Source organism: Echinops telfairi, unplaced genomic scaffold (assembly GCF_000313985.2).
Source record: "Echinops telfairi isolate 266 unplaced genomic scaffold, ASM31398v2 ScPeMD7_7467;HRSCAF=8505_0, whole genome shotgun sequence".
NCBI lineage: Eukaryota > Metazoa > Chordata > Mammalia > Afrosoricida > Tenrecidae > Echinops > Echinops telfairi.
The window spans coordinates 6224898-6248019 of NW_022111367.1; the positions used below are offsets into that span (position 1 = coordinate 6224898).

General features: G+C 40.2%; 1 protein-coding gene across 2 annotated transcripts in view; it reads right to left on the reverse strand.

The window, feature by feature from the left end:
* Positions 1 to 1634: 1634 nt before the first annotated feature.
* RNASEH2B (ribonuclease H2 subunit B) overlaps positions 1635 to 23122 on the reverse strand; it is a 102831-nt gene continuing 81343 nt past the window's right edge. The window contains exon 10 of one of the 2 annotated variants that reach the window (XM_045283793.1): positions 1635 to 1998. In XM_045283793.1, the coding sequence (XP_045139728.1) occupies positions 1672 to 1998 (327 nt within the window). In that variant the 3' untranslated portion in view covers positions 1635 to 1671. Of the gene's footprint in view, positions 1999 to 22130; positions 22566 to 23122 lie in introns of those variants that run through there. The other variant, XM_045283794.1, reaches the window with a different exon arrangement.

Sequence of the window (23122 nt, forward strand, 5' to 3'; positions counted from 1 at the left end):
CTGTTTCCTGGGAACCTTGCTTCCTTTTGTCCCATTGCTGGAAGGTCCTCTCATCAGTATATTTGCATTTGAAAAAATATGCAAGTAGAACTATTGGGAGACTGAAGAGAAAAAAAAAGTGGCTTTGGTGTTTTGAATCTTGAGTAAGCGGTTTGCTTATGGATGGACCTAGCTAGGCTGGAAGTCTGTACCCAGCAGAGAACTAGCCCCCTCTAGAACTGAAAGTTAAAGGGCACCTATGGGAAGCCTGAAATGCTCACTAGCTGACCACCTGGATTCACTTGTTGACGGGAAGTGGGGGAAACAGCATGAATAGTTAGGTTGAGTCTGGCCACCAACCTCTTGGGCATGCCTCACAGGTACTACAGGAGAGAAAAAAAGGGCTGGCTGCTCTGAAATTTAAAGGGTTTGTTAGGTAGTTTAACTTAGGGACTGGGCATCCATTACGCATGCCCAGAGGTCCGAGCTATTGGCACATGGTACCACTATACTGTGCATGCTCAGAAGTTCAGGTTTCTGGTCAGGATGGGGAGGTACACCTGGGTGGGCATTGCACCTGGATCGGCCCACCTAGGCCAGGTAAATTAAATTCAGCCAATGGGGTCGACCAGGGTCATCCACCACGCCTCCCCGTGGAATAATTAAAAATGACAGGAGCCAGGAGTTGACCGTGTGCCTTTCCAAGCAGCTTCCAGGCAGACTACACATTCGTGAGGAGCCCTGCGGGTGCCTATGTAAACCTGAAACTTTCTTCTAACGCTCATAAAGCTCAGCTGGATCACAAACCAGGCTTCAGCGTGAATTCTTTCTCACGTGGAGCCAAGGACCGAGGTATGTCTCTCCCCGGGGAGATCTAACAGGTTGTGTGGAACCTGAGTCTAAGGCATGACCTAGTCCAGGGGGCTAGTGTTGTTCAGAATATGTGAAGGGGATCGTAAGTCTGAAGCAGGGGGTGGCGGGGAGTCGTAAGGGGAAATCCCTAGCTTACTACAGCATCCATTGACCTAGCTACGACTGAGTTGACCTTGACTCAAGTAGTTCAAGAGGAAGATGTCCGACCCTATGAGCTACTACACATTACTTTCTGACTGGATGGAGGTCCTGCTCTACGTTGGACTTTGCTTAGAGATGGAGACACAAAGTTCCAACTGCAATGAAGAGCCTTCACATCAAAGAACTGCTTGTCTCCTTAGAACACTGAGTTGGTAGAAATGGGCAATTTAAAAATTGGATACCCCCCAAAAGGTGTGCTAAACCCATGAAGTGGCTGGTTTACAAACTTTCACAGGTGGGGGAAGATGTTGATAGGATTATTGGATTAAGACAGCAGTCTCAACCTGTGGGTCGCCACCCCTTTGGGGGTCAAATGACCCTTTCAGAGGGGTCGCCCAATTCAAAACAGTAGCAAAATTACAGTTATGAAGTAGCAATTCCTAATCAAGTGTGTGATAACCCCTAGTGTGGACAACTTGTCCACCAAATACATTTATATGAGTAGTTGAGAGGACTACTGCCTAGTACACAGGGTTTTCACACCATATTTGTTGAATGCTCACATTGTAGGAAGCCAGTTATGCTGAAAATGTCTAGGAGGAAACCCTGAAATGAGAGCACAGCATTTTAATGAAGTAGAATCTTCTAAAATTACCCACATGATTTTATTTGATATCTTCAGAGAAAATATAAAGCAAGAAATATTAACATCAACAGAAAAAGGATGAGTAAGCCATAAGAATACACACACGTCTGTGTCTCTTCACTATGAGTCATCTGAGAGGAACTTTCTAATTCGGCCACATCTTTACCAAGGGTGGAAGAGCCGTACGCATACCAGTTTGGAGATCTTGATTTGTTGTCCTTATCTGGACGGGTAAAATCTTGATGGTATTCATATAAAGGATTCGGGGATTGTCTGTAACTAAATTTTTGCAGGGAACTTTTTACTTTGTTCAGAGATTCTTGAGGTTCATGATATTTTTGTCTTCTCCTTGCATTTTCCTAAGAAAAATACATAGTTTGTCAGGTTTGAGTCATTTGAGTATTTATGTTATGTACTGTGTAAAAATGCTAAGTAAAACTCATTATATACTATAAAAGAGAGAGTTCTGTATAGGTGTCAAGTTAATAAGGGTGGTTCCTGGCAGTCAGATTTTATATCACCTTGCACTTGGGTAGGAGTAGAGTCCAACCTGTCTATCAGGTCACAGCCTGATGATGCCTCCTTGAAAGTGTGCCCTTTTATGGGAGAAAGTGGAAACTTCACCTTTCTCTCTGCCCCTTCACCTTTCTGCTTGCTGGGCCTCTATGCCCATCTCCAAGGGTGGTGCCAGGTGAGCTGCCCGACCCCGAGAGTTGTGGGTTCACTGCAGGGTGTCCATGGGTCTAGATACATGCAACTCTGCGCCTCTGGCCTGTGACCTTCCTGCATCCACTTCACCTTTCTGTGTCATCAGCTTTAGACCCCACATGGGTCTGAAGAGGGCGCAAGCTAGCATCAGCTCCAGGGACTTAACTTGGACCCGGCTGGAAGGCTTTCTTGATACGATTATCTCAATACAAATCTCTTTCTTATACGTATGTGAGTGTTACTAGTTTTGTTTCTCTGGACAACCCAACCTAACCTTTATTTTTCTCTCTCGCTGTTATAGAAATTGCTGTGATAAACACTGGTGTGCATATTTCTGTGCATGTTTTTCTCTTTATTTCTTCAGGGTATATACCATGTAGAGAGAGTGCATAATAATAAGGTACTTGTATTTGTTTAATGAAGTACCATACTACGTTCCATAGTGATTTTTCAAGTCTGCAATTCCAGTGGCAATGTATGAACTTCCAATCTCTCCACGTCTTCTCCAACATTTGTTATTATTTTCATTTTGTATTTTGCTAAAGGTGTCCATGTGAGGTGATATCTCATTGTTTTTATTTTCATTTCTCATATGACTAATGAATGCAAGCATTTATTCATATTTTTATCCCTTATGAATATAAATGCCAAAATTTTCAACAAAATTGTAGCAAAGAGAACTTAACAAAATATTTTTAGAATACGTCATGATCAACATGGTGTCACATCAGGTTTGCAAGGATGTTTCAATATTAGAAAAACAATGTAATCTGCCACATAAACAAGACAAAGGAAGAGTCATGTGATTATATCAATGTGTTAGTCTGGGTTGACTAGAGAAACAAATCCAGGGGCATTCATATATGTATAGGAAAGAGCTTTGTATCAACGAGCAATTGGACATTGAGAAAACATCCCAGACCAGTCCAGGTCAAGTTCATTAGTCTGATATTAGCCCATGAGCCCTATACTAGTCTGTAGATTTCTCTTCAGACTCATGCAGCACATGCAATGATGCCTAATGCAGGAAGATCAAAGGCTGGTGGGTGAAAAGTCTCGAGGATCCAGTGGCAGTGGAAACATCTCCAGGGCTCCCTCAGGTGTCAGTGTGCCTTCATGTGGCTTGTCAACAGGAAGGTGAAGCAGAGAGATAGTGTGTGGCCCACCTCCAGGGAGAGAGGAAGTTCCCAGAATTCCCATGAGCAGTCCACGCCCACAAGGAGGCATCATCAGACCTGATTACAGGCTAGACTCCACCACTATACTTATTTATCAAGTTGACATGAAATTGTGTAACTAACACAATTAATCTATATCAAAAACACATTTGATTAACTTTAACATCCATTCTTTTTGTTTTGTTCACCATTGGTTTTTTGTTGTTGTTTTGTTTTCTTTTGTTGCTTGGTTTTGCTCTGTCTTGTTTTGTGCATGTTATTATCTCTGCAGGTCTGTCTAAATAAAATAGGCTGGATGAGCAATCTGGAGGAGAAAACACTGGGACCCACAGTTCCGGGGGGATATGGAAGAGGGGGAGGTGGGGGGAAAGGAAATGGTGTTAACAAACCCAGGGACAAGGGAATAACAAGTGATCCAAATTGGTGGTGAGGAGGGTGTACAAGGCCTGGTAGGGCATGATCAAGGGTAATGTAACTGAGAGGAATTACTGTAATCTAAATGAAGGCTGAGCATGATAGTGGAACAAGAGGAAAATAAAAGGAAATAGAGGAAAGAGCTAGGAGGCAAAGGGCATTTATAGAAGTCTAAATAAAGGCATGCACATATGTAAAAATATTTATATATGAGGATGGGGAAATAGATTTATGTGCCTTTATTTATAGGTTTAGTATTAAAGTAGCATATGGACATTGGGCCTCCACTCAAGTACTCCCTCAATGCAAGAATACTTTGTTCTATTAAACTGGAATTCCATGATGCTCACCTTCCTGACAGGATCACTAAAGACAAAGTGGGTGCATAAGCAAATGTGGTGAAGAAAGCTGATGGTGCCTGGCTATCAAAAGATATAGGGTCTGGGGTCTTAAAAGCTTGAAGGTAAACAAGTGGCCATCTAGCTTGGAAGCAACAAAGCCCACATGGAAGAAGCACACCAGCCTGTGTGATCATGAGGTGTCAAAGGGATGAGGTATCAGGCATCAAAGAACAAAAAATCCTATCACTGTGAATGAGGGGGAGTTAGGTGGAGTGCAGAGTGGGAACCCAAAGCCCACCTGTAGGCAACTGGACATCCCCTTATGGAAGGGTCGCGGGGAGGAGATGAGCCAGTCAGGGTACAGTGAAGCAATTATGAAACATACAACTTTCCTCTAGTTCCTAAATGCTTCCTCCCTACCCACTATCATAATCCCTATTCTACCTTACCAATCTGGCTAGACCAGAGGATGTACACTGGTATAGATGGGAGCTAGAAACACAGGGAATCCAGGACAGATGATCCCTTCAGGACCAGTGCTGAGTGGCAATACCGGGAGGGTGGGATAGAAAGGGGGAACCAATTATAAGCATCTACATATGACCTCCTCTCTGGGGGACACACAGCAGAGAAGTGGGTGGAGGGAGACGTCGGACAGTGTAAGATATGACAAAATAATAATTTATAAATTATCAAGGTCTCATAAGGGAGGGGAGAGCGGGGAGGGAGGGGGGAAAATGAGCAGCTGATGCCAGGGGCTTATGTGGAGAGCAAATGTTTTGAGAATGATGAGGGTAATGAATGTACAAATGTGCTTTATATAATTGACGTATGTATGGATTGTGATAAGGGTTATATGAGCCCCCAATAAAATGATTTAAAAAAATTACCAAAGATTCACGTGAAAAAAAACCACTTAATAAAATAGAAGTATAAGGAAAATTCCTGAACATAATAAAGGCCATATGTGTAAAGCCAACAGCTAGCATCTCATTTAATGGAGAAAAATTGAAGGCATTCCCCTTCCAAATAGGAGCCAGACAGCGTTGCCCATTATCACTACTCTGATTTAATATAGTCCTGGAAGTTTTAGCCAGAGCTTTAAGACATCAAGAAGATATTTTAATCCTTTCTTTCTTTATGATGTGTGCACTTATTGCTATAAATTGCCCTATGTGTACTATTTTTGTTGTGCCCCAGAGATTTTGGTATATTTCATTATAATTGTTTCAAGGAATTTTTAAATTGTGCTTTTTATTTCTTCAGGAATTAGTGATTTTAAAGAAAAATGTTGTTCAGTTTCTATGTAATTCAATTTTTTCGAAGGGGGGTGGTGTTGATAGTCCTATGGTTGCTTTCTAACTTTCTAGCATTGTGGTATAAAAAACTGGTTTAAAGCACATAGATATCTTAATTTTATTGGTACTTAATTTATGGCCTAACATACGATCTCTTCTGGAGTTCCTTCCATGTGCTTTTGTTAGGTGAAATGTTCTGCATATGTTGAAGAGATCAAGTTGATTAATTGTTTAGTTCTTCTATATCTTTGTAGAATTTCTTTCTAGTTGACCTGTCTTTGCTCAGAAGTGACATATACAAGTCTTATACAATACTAGTATTATAGTATTAAAGTCTATTTGGCTCTTCAATTCTGTAAGAAGTGATGAACGTATTTTTAACATCTTTCATTCAGTGCAGATATTTATTATAGTTATGTCTGCATGTTCAATTGTCTTTATATAATGGCCTTCTTTGTTTCTCACGATGGCTTTCATGTCTGTTTTGTCAGAAATTAATATTGCTACTACTGATTTCTTTTGACCACCATTAGCTTGATATATTGCCTCCAAATTACAAAGAGGTGCACCAGGCATTGTACCTCCTTTTTTGCTGTAAGAGGGGCCAGATACGATAATTATCTTTTACTTTGGTAGGAGTATCTGGACATGGCCCATGCCCCTAGAAATTTTGCTGAGGTGAAAGGTACCTGAATTTTTGTTGTTAATTTCCTACACTTTAAAACACAGATGGCTTACCAAAAGGTCTGTAATTATTGATGTGTCTTCCTTACTAGGTCCAATCTGCATAATTCCATTAATGTAATGGACCAGTGTGACATTTTTGAAAGGGTATAGCAATCAGGGTCCCTGTGATATAAACTGTGACATAGTGCTTTGTAAGTAGTATCAGTCAAACAGCTTTCCTAGAACTTCTTACCCAGACAAAATTGTTGAAATATACGGAGGATCACTTCTCACCAAGACTCCATTTATTGGTGCTGGTACGTTGGTTATTAACACTGGCACTTCACACCATCAATGAACTGTTCCCTCTTGACTAATGATGGCAGACTTATTCATAGTGGTGGCCAGGATTCTCTATGATTTGGCAGAAAACTTTCCCCTTGTGCTACAAGTCACAGCAGGATGACATTTCTTTGGGAGTGTGGCCTGTTTGATAGCTATAAAAGACACTGCTGAGAACGGATGCTGAGTTGGAGAAGGTGTGAGAAACGGGCAGTCTTGTATACTGCTAAAACAGGGCAACTTCTGAAGACCCACTTGGAAATAAAGCAAAAGCCTTGAAAATGTCGATTCTCTGTGCCTCAATACTACCCCGTGCTAGAAATACAGGCTTAGCTCCACTCCCGGGGCTTCCTGGGGGCATTCGACTGGAGAGCCCTTTTTGGCACTTTTTCATTTTGTAGAAATAAATTTGTCAAGAATTACTTCTAGAAAGAGAAAAATCAAATTTGTTTTTATAATTGTGGGTGCATTGGGTTTGATGTGGGTAGTTTTTCAAAGTTCAAAGGCCAATGGGATATGAGCTTGGAACATAGGCAGGAGAGTGGGGCTTCCGGTGGCAACTTGGGTGTCAATGGTGTCCAGTGGGCATGAAGGGATGGATGGGTTTAATTAGAATGATTGGATATCTATCTGTCCATACACACACACATACATCAATATCTCTCTATAGCTACTATATTGATGTCTCGCTCTCTTTACACACACACATTGAAGTAGCTGTTCAGTGGTAGAATTCTCACCTTTCCATGAGGGAGAGTGGGTTTGATTCCTGACCATTGTCTTTCATGTAAAGCCACCACCTCTTTGTCAGTGGAGACTTTTGAGTTTGCTATGATGCTGAGTAGTTTCAGTGGATCTGCCAGACAAAGCAGACTAGAAATACAAAGCCTAGTGATCTACTTCCAAAAATCAGCCATTGAAATAATTGGTTGCCAGGAGTCAGTGCTAACCCTGATGTCAGCTTACAACAATATCAGATAAATAATATATCATTCATTTCACATGCAAGTAAAATTTTGCTGAAGATCATTCAACAACCGTTTCGGCAGTACATTGAAAGGGAGCTTCAAGGAAATCAGGCCATATTCAGAAAAAGACCTGGAACAAGAGGTATCATTGTTGATGTCAGAAAAACCTTGGCTAAAAGCAGAAAATACCAGAAAGATGTTTACTTGTGCTTTAGAGACAATGCAAAGGCATTTGATTGTGTAGATCATAATAAACCATGGGTAGAATGGAGATGAATGAGAAAACTCAAAAACATGTCCTGGTCCTCATGCAGAAGCTGTACATGGGTCAAGAGGCAGTTGTGCAAGCAGAACAAGAGAATACTACATGGTTTAAAATCAGGAAAAGTATGTGTGAGGGTGTCCTCTCACCATACTTATTCAATCTATATGTGGACCAAATAATCAGAGAAGCTGGATTATATGACGAAGAATGTGGCTTCAGGACTGGATGAAGGTTTATTAACAACCTGCGATATGCAGCTGACACAACCTTGCTGGCTGAAAGTGAGGAGGACTTGAAGCACTTGCTGATGAAGATCAAGGATTGCAGCCTTCTGTATGGACTACAATTTAATGTAAATGAAACCCCAAACTTTATAATTAGACCAATAAGTAACATGATGATAAATGGAGACTAGACTTGTCAAGGATTTCATCCTCCCTGGAGCCACAATCAGTGCTCACGGAAGCAGAAAAGAAAATAAATGACACGTTCCATTGGGGAGATCTGCTGCATAAGACCTCTTCACAATGTTGAAAAGAAAGGCTAGTACCTTAAGGACTAAGATGTGCCAGACCCCAACCATGGGAAAGGTGGACATTGAATAAGGAAGACTCTGAAGAAGAATCTAGACATTTGCATTCTTGTGCTGATGAACAATATTGAACATACCAAAGGGAAAAGCAAGTCTGTCTCAGAGTCCATCCAGAATGTTTCTTAGAAGCAAGGATGGTAAGACTGTCTCACATACTTCGGACATGTACTCAGGAGAGACTAGTCTCTGGACAAGGACGTCATGTTTGGCAAGGTAGGAAGATGGACTAACACAGTGGTGAGAACCATGGACTCAAACATAACAACTGTGAGGACTGGGCAGTGTTTTATTCTGTTTACATAGGCTCACGATGAGTCAGAACGGACGCAACAGCACATAACACCAACAAATATGTGTGTATACACACATGTATACACAAGAAATCTGTATGTATACACACATGCATACACAACAAATCTGTATGTGTACACACATATGCATACACAACAAATCTGTATGTGTACACACATATGTATACACAACAAATCTATATGTGTACATGCATATGTGTACACAACAAATCTGTATGTGTACACGCATATGTGTACACAACAAATCTGTATGTGTACATGCATATGTGTACACAACAAATCTGTATGTATATACACATATGTATATACAACAAATCTGTATGTATACACACGTTTGTTTTATATATATATATACATACATACATATATGATGTTGCTATAGCTATATACATTTATTTTAGACTACTAGAAATCGTTACAGCTGTTCAACATTTGTAAAGTATGTTTTCTTGAGTCACACATTTCCTTACCAAAAGACCCACCAGTTGTTGACTCCCCTTGTGCTCCCGTCGCCATCCCTCACAGCTTTCAATCTTGCAGCCTCCCTCTTTCCCTCCTAGGCTCTCTCACTGGATTGTAAATTAGAAATGCCCTCGTGTCACTGGATGCTGTAAGTCACCTTCAATCTTGCTTTTCCTCTTCCACAATCACTCGGCTCCGACCAGGGTCGGGTCTGATGGTAAACAACCTGGGAGGGTTTTAAGGCTGTGACTCTTCTCTTTTTAAATTTAAATTTTATTCATTCTTCTTCTTCCACTTTATTTGTGGAATATAACACATACCAAGAAAAATATACTATATGAGGGGATACCCAAAATAAACCATAATTTTTTCCCAAAGCTATGTATTTACTTTTTTTTTTTTTTTTTTTTTTACAAAATAACCTTATCTGTCAGGGTTGACCAGCCCCTAACACATCGTCACAGGTCCGGTAGGCACAACTGTACAGCGACAATAAGAAAAGATTATTGTAAAGTCATAGAGAGCATGAGAGAGAGAAGGGAGATTGAAATAATGGAGTCACACACATTTTGTGGTAGCATGCTCACCTCAGCCTCACTTGGTGGTCCACGTGGGGAGAGAGCAGAGCGAGCGCGAGCGCGAGCGCGAGCGAGAGCGAGAGCGAGAGAGAGAGAGAGAGATTGATTTATTGCTAACCAATAACCAAGGCTTTTATATTCTCTGGGGACATGCAAGCCCCCTAATTACAGGTGAAGACATATGTCACAGGAAAGGATTGTGCTATAGGTAATACAGTAATGGGAGGGGGTGATCTAGGGGTTCATAGGCTGTTGGAAGAGGATGGATTGGGGGCACACGTGACAAGATGGGCGGACCCTAGACTTATGATGGCAGCCTAACTTTGGATGTCACTGAGCAGGTTTGACCTGTTCTCTGGATCTCCATAGAAACCATTATCAGTAGCATGTAAACCCATCCTGCAGGGACCAGACTGATGGCTGCAAGCCTTTAGGGAGAAGTAGCCCATTGTCCTTAACAGCAGTGAGTGGGCCCGACTTGTGGTGGGATCAGACAATAGTGTGGCAAGACTGCCTTCAGGGAGGTAACTTGACAATCATTTACCATTAGCTGCGAGCAGTGTCCTAAGTCTAACATATATTTGGGGGAGATGACTTGGTAGAAATCTTTGTTTCCCAAACTTATCACCTTCAAAGTACTCTCTGTTACACTTAATTTGTTTGTCAAATCTGCAATTCCATTCTTGGGAACATTTTTCAAACCCATCTGTTTGGATGGCTGACAGCACCTCCCTCATTTTTTTTTTCCCTTCATCTCTTCTAAGTGGTCAAATTGCTGTACTTTTATGTCCCTTTTCATTCATGGAAACAAAAAGAAGTCGCATGCAGCAAGGTCAGGTGAGTAAGCATGAGAGACACACTATTTTTCACCAAAAAGTGGTACACTGAGATGATTGTGCGAGCAGGTACACTGTTGTGGTGGCAAAACTAGTCCCCTGTCTGCCACAAACCAGGCCTTCTTTTTGTCTCAAACTGCTATGCAATCTTTTCAGAACCTCTAAATAGAAAGTTTGATTAATCTAGTGGAATGAACTCCAAATGTACTACATGTAGACATTTTCATCCATTCCAGAAGTTGACGGATGTCCAGAATGAGGTTTGTTATCAATAAACATTTTACTTATTTTGAAATGAGAAAACTATCCGTACACTTGAGTTCTTCCCATAGCACTATCCTTGTAAGCTGTGTTCCGCATCATAACAGTTTCTGTAGCATTGTCCCAAGCAGGAAACAAAATTTCACAGCCACACGCTGTTCTCTTAAGTTGGCCATCACAAAAATATGATGTGAAACTGCTTTGTAGTGAAACTGCTTTTGAGGAAAAAATTCACTGTGACCTGAGAGAACCTTCCCAGGCGATGCCACTGGGTGCATTAACCCGGAGTGAGTTGCTTGATACTCTCCTATTGGGGAAAATGCATACAACTAAAACTCTGCTCTGCCTAGCACATTTACAGAGTTTTGGGGTATCCCCCTTGTATGTAGTAATTGCATAGCCCATTGCATCAAAACATGGACAGTATCCCAATAAACCCCCTGAATATGTTAAACTTGACTTTCTTAACATGAATTCTTTGGGGAGGGTAAGAGGTTGGTGGTTGAATGAGAGCTTGTCAATCTGCTTCCAAAGGGCTACAAATGGAGCGCCCTGTGAAGCAGTCCTGCCTTGCACACACGCAATCACTGTGACGTGGAAACTTCTGTTGGAAACACAATCACAGTTGGGATCACAATTCAGGATTTTTTCTTTAAATGGAATTTCTTCCTTATAAAAATGGTTTTACCAGTTCTTCAATATATGTAAGTATTAATTTTGCATTGCTCACACAAATTAGACCCTCTTCCTGCCATCCTTTACTATAACCATGCGTCCTAAAACTCTAACAGTAATGCAATGAAGTACAAATCTTAACCTGCCATGTTCTTGTTGATGGGGAAAAAACCAAACAAGTGGTGCAGGGTGGTGCTTGCAATCAGGAGCGTTGGCTAGCAGCCAGTGCCTCATTATTTTTGCATGTCCATCCAGAAGCAGGTCAAAGCAGGGCAGTTTTGTGCAGGCCCTCTCCGCACTACCCTCCAGGCACAATCTCTGTGCACCAGAATTCCCTAATACATTACCCTTGGGTGTCTACTTTAAACACTCCCCAATATCCTATGTCCTCTTTCTAAAAATAAACAAAGAAAATAATACATGTGCTGAGCAAATGGTTTTTTTTTTTAATGAAGCAATATTTATTTATAACCTCAGGAGATCATAAAATGCACATGTCTAGGTACCATTAAGAATTTAAGAATTAAAGTTGCTAAATTGATACGGGGCAAAAAAAGGTCAGTATTTTTTTTTAATGTAAGAGTTCATACTTGGTTCATTAAATTTTAGTGCGAGGAAATCAAGTGCTTAGAATCACTCTAAACCTGCATGGGAGCTCACCCCAGGGGAGCAGAATGGGCCAATGTGGCCAGGTTTAAGAAATCAGGATTTTACAATGCCCCTTCCCCATAAAACATGCCTTTTTGGGGTGCTGGGAAAGTGGACCGCATGCTTGCAGGGCTGTATTGGCAGATTCACACTCCAGGACTGTCACATTGTCAAGGGGCTCCAGCATGACCAGCCACTGCCCCACAGTCGAGTGGTGATTTTCATGTGCAATCAAAATACTCATGGCTAGTTCTTTAAAACACACCTGTTTGCATTTGGTGATTTTTCTAGAAAGCGCAGAAGCAAAAAGTGTAAAGCCTTGTAGGTGTCTGAAGTTGTACAGGACGTCTATTGGCTGGGTCTATTGCTGAGCAACTAGCTTCACGGAGTCCTTCTGTCTTGGCGCTGCCCTCAGAGAGAAAAGGAGGCCCGGTGCTGTGTCCTGGTGGTGAGGAAGCAGCCACGGGGGCCCTAAGCCCTGTGGGTAGTGCCTAGAAGAGGGAGGTGAGGCTGGCTGATGGCCTCGTGTTTGCTTCGCAGGGAAACTAGCCAGCGAATAACAGGTCCCAATGTGCCACCAGCCCTCACGATGTCACGAAGGCTAAATATCAGGCTCCTAAAGAGTTGGCCAAACTTTTGGAATACGGATGATCATTTTAGGAGAAAAAAATGAAAAAGAAACATGAAAGCAAAGTTTTGAATTCTAACCAGGTTTTCTCCTTGTTCTTCTTTTTTTTTTTTTTAAGATCCTTTCAGGAAAAGGATAACTATAAACTCTTATTTATAAATAAATAAACTATATTTATAAATAAATAAACTCTTATTTATAGACCAATAAATAAACACAGACTTACCAGTTGAAGCAGTTGCCTCAAATATCCCCATGAAGAATGTAACCAAACCAGTTGAATTACTGTACGTTTCTTATTAACTATATGTCAAAAATAATCTATTCTGAAACCCAAACTTACTGTCGAGTCAATTCTGACTCATGCCACCCTATCCATTCTGGAACTGAGTTACAAAAGTGGTATGGTAGGTGAAAATGAGATTGCTCTGCCATAATGCGGATGAGAGGTGAAGGGGAGACCTTCCCTGATCAATTTAAACCACAGAGCACTCCTTCAAAGCCCCCCAGACCTTTACTCCCCTCCTGAGCTTCTTTTCCCATAAGTCTCTAGCATTATCTGACTTTCCAACTGCCTATCCATCCTAGTGCAGAAAGCCCGTGAGGACAGGCATTCCGTCTGCCATGTTTACCGCTGGGTTTCCAGAACCCAGGAGTCCCTGGGTGGTACAGACGGTTAAGCGCTCAACGATTAGCCAAAGGTTAGTAGAAGAGGCTCCTGGCAGGCTTGGCAATCGGTTTCTGAAAAGCAATTAACAACAAACAGTATAACAATTTTAGGTATATTGTGGGTGCTTGCCATATGTTATTAAATAAATATATGAATCTAGACATAGTTCCGTGCCTTTTTTCTTTTGCAAGAACTAACTAACAGCATGGGATAGGTAAATCTTGAGAGAATAACTGGGTGAACAGTTTCGTAGGGTTATGGCATGAGAAGGTAGCGGGAAATGGGGAGCTGGTTGTGAGTACAAGAAAGTAGAAAATATTCTAAAATTGTGGTGATGATTGCATAATTCTTTTTAATAGGTTTAAACTACCGAATTGTATGGGAGCTCTGGTGGCATAGTGGGTTACAAGTTGGGCTGTTAACCTCAAGGTCAGCAGTTTGAATCTACTAGCCTGCTCTGCAAGATTAGTTTTGAAAAATCACAGGGCATTGTTCTACTGTGCCCAACTGGGTTGCTCTGAGTCAGAATTGACTTGATGGGCGTGAGTTTGACTTTTGAATTGCATAAACGTGAATTATATGTCAATTACAAATTTAACAAAAAAGAACTAACAGCATGACTAGCTTTAATTTCACAAAGCTATTGATGAAAGCACATGGGAGCCCTGGTGGTGGTGTAGTACATGTTGCGCTGTGATCTGCATGGGCGGCAGTTGGAACCCACCAGCAGCTCCACGGCAGAGACTGGGCTTTCTACTCCGGTCCACAGTTGTCGGGAAACCACAGGGAGTCTGTGAGGCAGCATGGACTTGATGGCAGTGAGCTTGGTTTGGTTTTTTGAAGGTAATCTTTCCTTTAAGTCTATAAAGAAGCCGTGATTCCTCCGCAAATCTCATTTGGTGCGTTTCTCTCTCTGGGATAGGTTTGATTGGTGTGAAATGCTCCTCATTCACGCCATCGAGGCATTTCTGACTAATAGTGACCCAGGAGGACAGAGTGGTTTTGAACTGCTGACTTCCGTTAGCAATCCATCTCAGAACCCACTAAGCCACCAGGACACTTCGCTTGGTGTGAGGCCACCAAAAGAACTTGTATTGATGATAATACAGTAAGTGCTAAATACGGACTACTGAACTAAACATTTAACACGAAAACACACAGAGAAGTAGGCACTTGCCTTAGAGTCTGACATACTACTGCTGAGGGCAAATGGACTGGCATAATTATTTATGAATGTGAGAGTAAGAGAATGGCACAGAGTGCAATCCGATTTTCCATTCCTTAAAACATAATTGACAAACCAATCAGTCCACTTAAGATAAATGACCATAAACGACACAAACAATGAAATGGTGTGGGGTGAAAAAAAAAGAGGAAAGAGGCCTGGGACTGAGGATGTTAAGTACTGAATTGTGTCCCTCCCCAAAAGATGTGGTCAAGTCCTGTCTCCTGTGCCTGTAATTATGACCGCTTGGAAAGACATTTTTTTGGTCATGTAAATAGGACATGCCAATAGGGCTGGTCCTAGACCTAGTCACTTCTAAGAAGTGTCGTATAAAAACAGCAGAGTAGGCACAGAGACACAGACACAGCGGAAAGGTAGACAGGAACCAAGAGAGGACTTTCCTCTGCCTGGAACCGGACCCATCGCGTCCAGAACTGAGGTAATAAGTTCCTGTTATTTAAAACTCCTGCTTATGATCATTTTTGTTACAGCAGAACTAGGCCTATAAAATAGTAAACATCCAGGTTCTGCCACTTAATTGTCTACAGAACTGCAGTCTGATCTTCTATAAAATCAATATACTACTCCCTTACTGGTCCACTCAGAGGTTAGTTTAAGTTGCTAATATAGACTATTATGATAGACTCCATTTTAGATAAATTTAAATTGTGGCTTAAAAATACATATATTCATACTTACATACACATATTTATTATATATGACAGCTTGTTCATGAATCATCTTCCAAGTCATACTATCGCCACATTCTTCAAATAGTCCAGCTTCTCAGTATATTTATAAAGCATAGGTTGGTGAAAACTATGGTGCAAAGAACCCCGATGCACACTCTCCTGGTTTTTAAGCTATGCAGTTGACTCTTGTTTGGTTCAAATGACTCTATATGAGCACTTGTGTTATGCACTTAAGCAAGCCATGGTTATGTAATTCCAATTCTTTGTAATATTATCTATAGTTTGTTATGATTCACAGTCAAATGTCTTTCCACAGTCAGTAAAAACACAAGTAAGCAGTCCTGTATTCTGTGCTTTCAAAAAAAAAAATCTATCTGACACCAGCAATATTTCTCAGTCCAAATGCTCTTCTGAATTTCTGGCAATGCCCCTGTCAATGTAATGCTGAGGCCACTTTAAAATTCAACTTCAGCAGGAATTTACTTACGAGTGATATAATGGTGTTGTTTGCAAACTTCCACACTGTGTTGGGTCATCTTTCTTTGGAATGGGCAGGACTATGTTCCAACTTGTTGGCACAGGTGCACGAGTGCCTCCAGATGGCACCAGCTTGTGGGCACATTTCAGTCGATATTTTGTCAATTTCTGGAGCCTTGGGTTTGGCTGATACCTTTGGTGCAGCTTGGACTTCTTCCTTCAATAGTGTTTTTCCTTTGCTTTCAGGAGCAATCCTCAGATCTTTTGTAGTGTCCTAAACATCATTTTTTTATAAAAAATCACTTTATCAGGAGCTCATACAACCCTTATCACAATCCATCCATCCATCCATTGTGTCAAGCACATTTGTACATTTCTTGCCATCATCATTCTCAAAACACTTGCTTTCTGCTTGAGGCCTTGGTAGCAGCTCATTATTTCCCCCCTCCATCCCCATCCTCTGGTCTAGCCAGATTTGTAAGGTAGAACTGGGATCATGATAGGGGGCAGGGCAGAGGAAGCATTTAGGAACTAGAGGAAAGTTGTATGTTTCATCGTTGTTACACTGCATCTCCTCCCTGTGACCCTTATGTAAGGGGATGTCCTGTTGCCTACAGATGGGTCTTGGGTCCCCACTCTGCACTCCACCTCATTCACAATGATTTGATTTTTCGTTCTTTGATGCCTGATAACTGATCCCTTCAGCACCTCGTGATCACACAGGCTGGTGTGCTTCTTCTATGTGAGCTTTGTTGCTTCCAAGCTAGATGGCCGCTTGTTTACCTTCAAGCCTTTAAGACCCCAAACGCTATATCTTTTGATAGCTGGGCACCATCAGCCTGCTTCACCACATTTGCTTATTCACCCGCTTTGTCTTCAGTGATTGTGTTGTGAAGGTGAGCATCATGGAATGCCAGTTTAATAGAACAAAGTGTTCTTGCATTGAGGGAGTACTTGAGTAGAGGCCCAATGTCCATCTGCTACCTTAACACTAAACCTATAAATAGTGCACATAGATCTATTTCCCCATCCTTATATATGAATATATTTCCTAAGCATCATTTTTTAACAATCTCTTTCTGATAGTTCCGGGGCTTCTTTCTCAGTGTATTCCATAGGGTTTGGGTGCTTTTCAGTTGTTAGATTTTGTTTTTCTTGATTTTGTATCTGTGTCTGTGTGGTTATTGCTGTTGACTATTGTTTAATCTGGACAAATCAACAATTCATGTAGTGAGCTTCATAGCCAGCCTATAATTATATCATTTCTCAAAACTGTTTTGAGTTCCACACCACTGGCTAAATGAATAACACTATCAATAGCATTCCAGTATGCCCCGGGAGGATGATTGATAATGTTCTCTAACACAAAATGGTATCTCTAAAGTGAAACAAAGACATGTATATAAATTGTAGATATATGAATGAATTTTGAGCTCACACTTAATTCTAACCCCAATCTGAGAACAATCAGTTCTTATTACATGGCCCTGTTTGATACTGTCCACATGAAGAGATCACTGAAGATATGTGTGTTACAGTATAGCAAAGGAAGTAGATAGTGCTTGATTATTAGAAACAATAGCAACTGAAGTCTTAAAGGCCTGGCTTCAAACAGCCATCTCAGTAAGGCATCAACTGGGCCTACACAGAAGCAGCACACCAGCCTGTGTGACCCAAGGATTATGAATTATAAAATCTAAGCCTGAGGAGGGAGTGCTATCAGGGCTTAAATTGTGAACGCTAGTTTGTGCAAGGCTACGGATGACAGTGGGAGCCCAAAAACCATATGTAGGTTCCCCGCAGGGATTAAGTCCCCAGTGAATGCTTTCTCACCACAGACAAGGGATATGAATAGCCCTGCTATCATGCAGAGTGCCGTGAAGGTTTTTTAATTTTATTTAACTTTTTTTCTATGTTCTTCAGTATTTTAAATCCAGGATGGGTGGAGCTATAGAGACAGGGATTGCACTGATGGTTTATTGGAGGGTATGGTGGGGAGGGTTCGGAGCTGATGGCAATGAGTAGAAAAAGTGAATGTTTTTAAATTGATGGGAAGGTGATTATATAATCTTATTAATATGAATTATTGACTTGAATGATGTGAAATATATGCCAATAAAACAGTTTTAAAAATACCTTAATAGTTTATTAAAACATATATACTGTAGGTTAATGATCAAATGCTACTTTTTTTTGAAATGGTTGAACATTGAACGATTCTTTTTGGTACAGTGATTCTGTGTATTCCTTCCATCTTTTTCTTCAATTCTTCGTGCATCACTCAGTGTTTTGCCCAGAGAATCTTTTAATATTATGACACACTGGAATTTTTTCTTCCATCTTTCAGCTTGAGTAAGGCTGAGCATGTTCTTCCCTCTTGTATTTCAAACTCCATACTTTTGTACATTTCATTTTAATCCTAAACATTGTCTTCTCGAGCTGCCCTTTGAAATTCTGTATTCAACCCCCCTACTTTATTTCTTCCATTTGCTTTAGCTACTCTACATACAAAAGCAAGTTTCAATATCTCTTCTAACATTGACTTTGGTCAAGCCCCCACCCCCACCCCACCCGCTTTTTAAAAAAGACCGTTTGGCAAATATGCCCTGTCCTATAGGGTTGCTGTGAGTCCGAATTGATTTGATGGCACTCGAGTTTGGTTTTGCTTTGGTTTGGTTTCTTCATGCATGATTGTCTTGATGTCCACAATCTATATGTTCTTCCATCATTAGTTTTCAATATTTCAAATCTACCCTTGAGATGAACTCTAGATTCAGGTGGGACATAAACAAGGTTCTATTTTGGTTGTCATTGATTTGTTGTAATTTTCTCAGTTTTAACCTGAACGTAAATATGGGCAATTGATGTTCTGTTTCACATTCAGCTCCTGGTCATGTTTAGCTGGATGACACTGAACTTCTCCACAAATCCGATTCCTGGGTAGTCCATCTGGCAAGGTCCACAGTAAACACTATTTATGTTAGTTTAAAAGGGTATTCACAATAAAAAAATCCTTGACTTTAATAAATTCTATCATGCAATCTCCAACATTGATTTTATCACCATGGTCATATTTTCCAACTAGTGCTCCTTCTTCATTTACAATTTTCCCATTCCAATCACTAGTAATTATCAGTGTATCTTGATAACTCTTCCATGCAGACTGAAGTTGATGGAATTGTATTTCTTCATCTTTGGGTTTAGTGGTTGGTGCATAAATTTGAATAACAGCCCTATTAACTGGTCATCCTTTTAAGTGTATAGATATTCTATCAGAGACAGCATTGTACTTCAAGGTAAATCTTGAAATGTTCTCTTTGATGAGGAATGTGACACTTTTTGTTTTCAAATTGTCATTCCCCACATAGTAAACCATAAGAGTATCCTATTCAAAATGACCCATACCTATCCATTTCTGTTCACTGCTGCCTAAGATATCAATCTTTATGCATTCCATTTCAATTTTTAAAGTTTTATTGACACTTCATCTACAAATCATACAATTGAGCAGTTCAATCTTATCAAGCAGAGTTGTACAATCACTAACACAGTCAATTTTAGAACATTCTTCTCCTTCTGGTGCTCTTTTTCACTAGTTCCCCATTTACCCCAAACCTCTTGTGCCATAATCCCAAGAAACCATTAATCCAGTTACTGTCTCTACAGAGCTACCTACCCTGGATTTCAAATACAACACACACCCTAACAATAACAAAGTAAAACAGAGAAAACCCTCCATCAAATGGAAATTAGGAAATATCAGAAACACTGGTGCCTCAAATATTAACTTGTTTCTGAGAATATTTGACCTGCTTATTCCAAAAATGACATCAGTTTGTCGCTGTCAGCTCGAGTTTTTAAGATAAAGAATATATATCATATGCCACTCTTCGTTCTGCTTGCCCATAGTAAATCAGGACACTTTAAAATGTATTTCAAATGGGGCATACCATAATAGTCTATATTAGCAGTTTAAATTAATCATCAGATTTCATTTGTTAAAAGACACTCCATTATTAATGGGAAACTATATGATCATCTCAATAGATGCAGAAAGTATTTGACAAAATTTAAGACTCATTCATGATAAAAATTCTCAGTGAACTGGGAATACAAGAGAACTTCCTCAACTTGATAAGTAAGGCCACACATATAGATAAATATATACGTGGATAAATAGTTTTAAAAATGGTTTTATTGGCATATAATTCATGTCCAATTTAATCATATTATGAAGAGTTTTACAATCATTACCGCAAGCGGTTTCAGAACATTTTCTTCTTGTACTTACTGTTGTTAGTGCCTCATCTCACCCCAACCTCCCCTGCCATGACCCTATGTAGTTATTAAACCAGTTACTGTCTCTATAGTTTTACCTATCCTGGATTTCATAGACAGAAAACCATACAAAACGCAAACAGGGAGCAAGCAAACAAAAAGCCAACAATGACAAAACAGAGTAAAACCTCAATCAAAAAGAAAGCAGAAAATATTAAAAATTGAAAATTTAAAATGAATCAAAAGGGAGATCAAATGATAAGGTATTACATTATAACCTAACAGTGCTCTCTGATAGCAAGGCTATTCACATCCCTGGATATGGTTAGAGGGGACTCACTGGAAGCTTAATCCATATCGGCACCCTGCAAATAGTTCTGATGGAGTAGCTCATACATAGATACACATATGCAAGCACACATGCATTTCCTAGCTCTGGCCACTACGTAGGCTTATAGAAATGACACACCAAGAGAAATGAGTCCTTGGTTTCTAAATACCATTCTCCAATATACGGAACGGGACTCCTTGGAGAAAAGGTCAAAGATGTAAAAACTGCCATTTTAAGGAAAGACTAAAAGGCAGATATTTACATATCACCTGACTCTTTAATTATTTACAACAGTAACTACATACACATAATCTACATGTCAAAAATAGGGTCAGAGTTATTCATCAAATATGAAAATAATGGAAATATTGTTTTTGGAGTCCCTGCATCATGTAAACGGTGAATGTGCTTGGTTGCTTACCAAAATGCTGACGATTCAAGTCCCCTCAGAGGTATCTTAGAAGAAAGCTTTAGGGAGTTACTTTTGCCAAACCAATCACTGGCAAATCCCATGGAACAGAGTTCTGCTCTCGTATACCTGGGTCATCGTGAGTCAGAATCAATTCAATGGCAACTAGTACTGTCTTTAAAATGAATATTTAGGTGGAATACTTAGCATTACTGAGAAATATGCCCATAAAATGGTGTAAAAATGGTTTAAAATTACCACTATAATTTCTTGTAAAAATTGTTCTTATAAAATATTTCCATATTGTTTCTAGGTAATAAAAAGTATGAAGATTAAATTTTTCATTTTATATTCAGTAATATTTTTACCTGCCACTCATCTGAGGAGGACTGGTGGCACATTGGGCTATGCATTGGCTACTGACTACAAGGTCAGCAGCTCGAAGCCAGCAGCAGCTCCAAGGGAGAAAAACGAAGCTTTCTCCTCTGCGAAGATTTCATCTCGGAAACCCCTGGGGGCAGTTCGAGCCTGTCTTGGAGTCATTATGAGTCAAAATCAACAAGATGGCAGTGAGGAAATGAGATTACCCATCTGTCGATTCCTTGTACAGTGTTGACTGTGTGTGACTGTGGTGCTAGAAACTATGCCGTTGGGATTTCAAATGCCAGCAGGATCTCCAGTGGTAAGACTGAATAGACAAAAGGCTCAGTGACACTTAGAGATTAGATAGTGAAAACCTTATGAATTATAGCAGAACACTTGGATCCAGCGTCAGGAGGGATCAATCACTAGAGAAAGATATTATGTTTAGATGAAGAAGATTGCCAATTACGACAAGGGATATCCTGGGTGAGATGGATGGATACAATAGCCTCAGTGATGAACTTGAGCATGCTGATAATTGTGGGGCTGATGCAAGACTGAGCCATATTTCAATCTGTTATACATAAGCTTGCCATGATTTAGAGACATCTATGTCTGTCTGTCTATCTATCTATCTATCTATCTATCTATCTATCTATCTATCTATCCATCCATCCATCCATCCATCCATCCATCCATCCATCCATCCATCCTAAAATGAACACAAATACAGTAAAACACCATTTTCCAAAAGCTGACACTTTTTTTAACGGTAGTAGTTTACCTGACAAGTTAGCTATGATTTCTCAGAATACTGAGAATGGTTTATCTGCAGCTCCTGCGTGGCAAACTTGTATGAAATAACAGACAGACACTGAAATTCTGTCATATTTTATTGAGGGAATTTTGCTGCTTATTCTATCCACTTGATTATGTTTCACCATGTCAAACAAGACTCCAAAGGCCACAGGCCATAAAATTGCACAATTACTTTTGCATATTCAGGAACATAAAAAAATAAAATACCAAGAATTGTTTAAGTGAATATGAAAATTGCGTGTTAGCTTATTTGTGGACAGTTTTTGCTTTATCTTCCAAAAGGTGGCCATTAAGGTCAGGAAGTACAGTGGTGTGGAGGATGAGAGAAAGTAGAACATGTAAAAAGCAAAAGAAAAGTGTTTCTAGATGTTATTTTCAAAGTTTCAAATCTTTTTTTTGTTTTTTGCACCAAAAAAGCTAGCAATACTTTTCATTCCACTCTTGTCAACTTTAGCCAAAGCCTTCTGTGCTGCAGTCATTTTGCTATTTTTCTGTTAATAAAAATAAGAGGAACAATTGTTACAAATGTATCATTTATAAAGCACACTTTCAAATCAAACAAGACCATGCATGTCTCGAGGTTTACTAAGAGGAAGTAAGCTTTCACGGCTGACATGGGAATGATTAGAAAAGAAGTTCTGCATTCTAGTCAGAATTCAGAACTAGGACAGAATGGGTTTTTCAAAAAGCCAAAAGATCTAACTGCTGTCTTCTGAGGAGTGATGGTTTACTAGAGGTAGAATGATTCTTGAGAGTGCATTAAGAGCTAACACCCAACATGGGACTGACAGACACTGGAATACAATTTTTATTGTCACACGGAGGAGTTACAGCCTCGTGTTACTACCCGGTGAATAATTCACACCCACTAACCATTGATCTTATTCTGACCCTCCGTGGGAAACCAAGAAGAACATGACTTTGCTGTTGAAAAGCTGCCCTGCATCACAAGGCATCCTGAGTGCCACAGCACAGCTGCCTCTTTCCCCTCCAACCAAGAAGTGCTTTCCCCAAAGCTGACTGCGAACGATCCTTCCCTGTAAATATC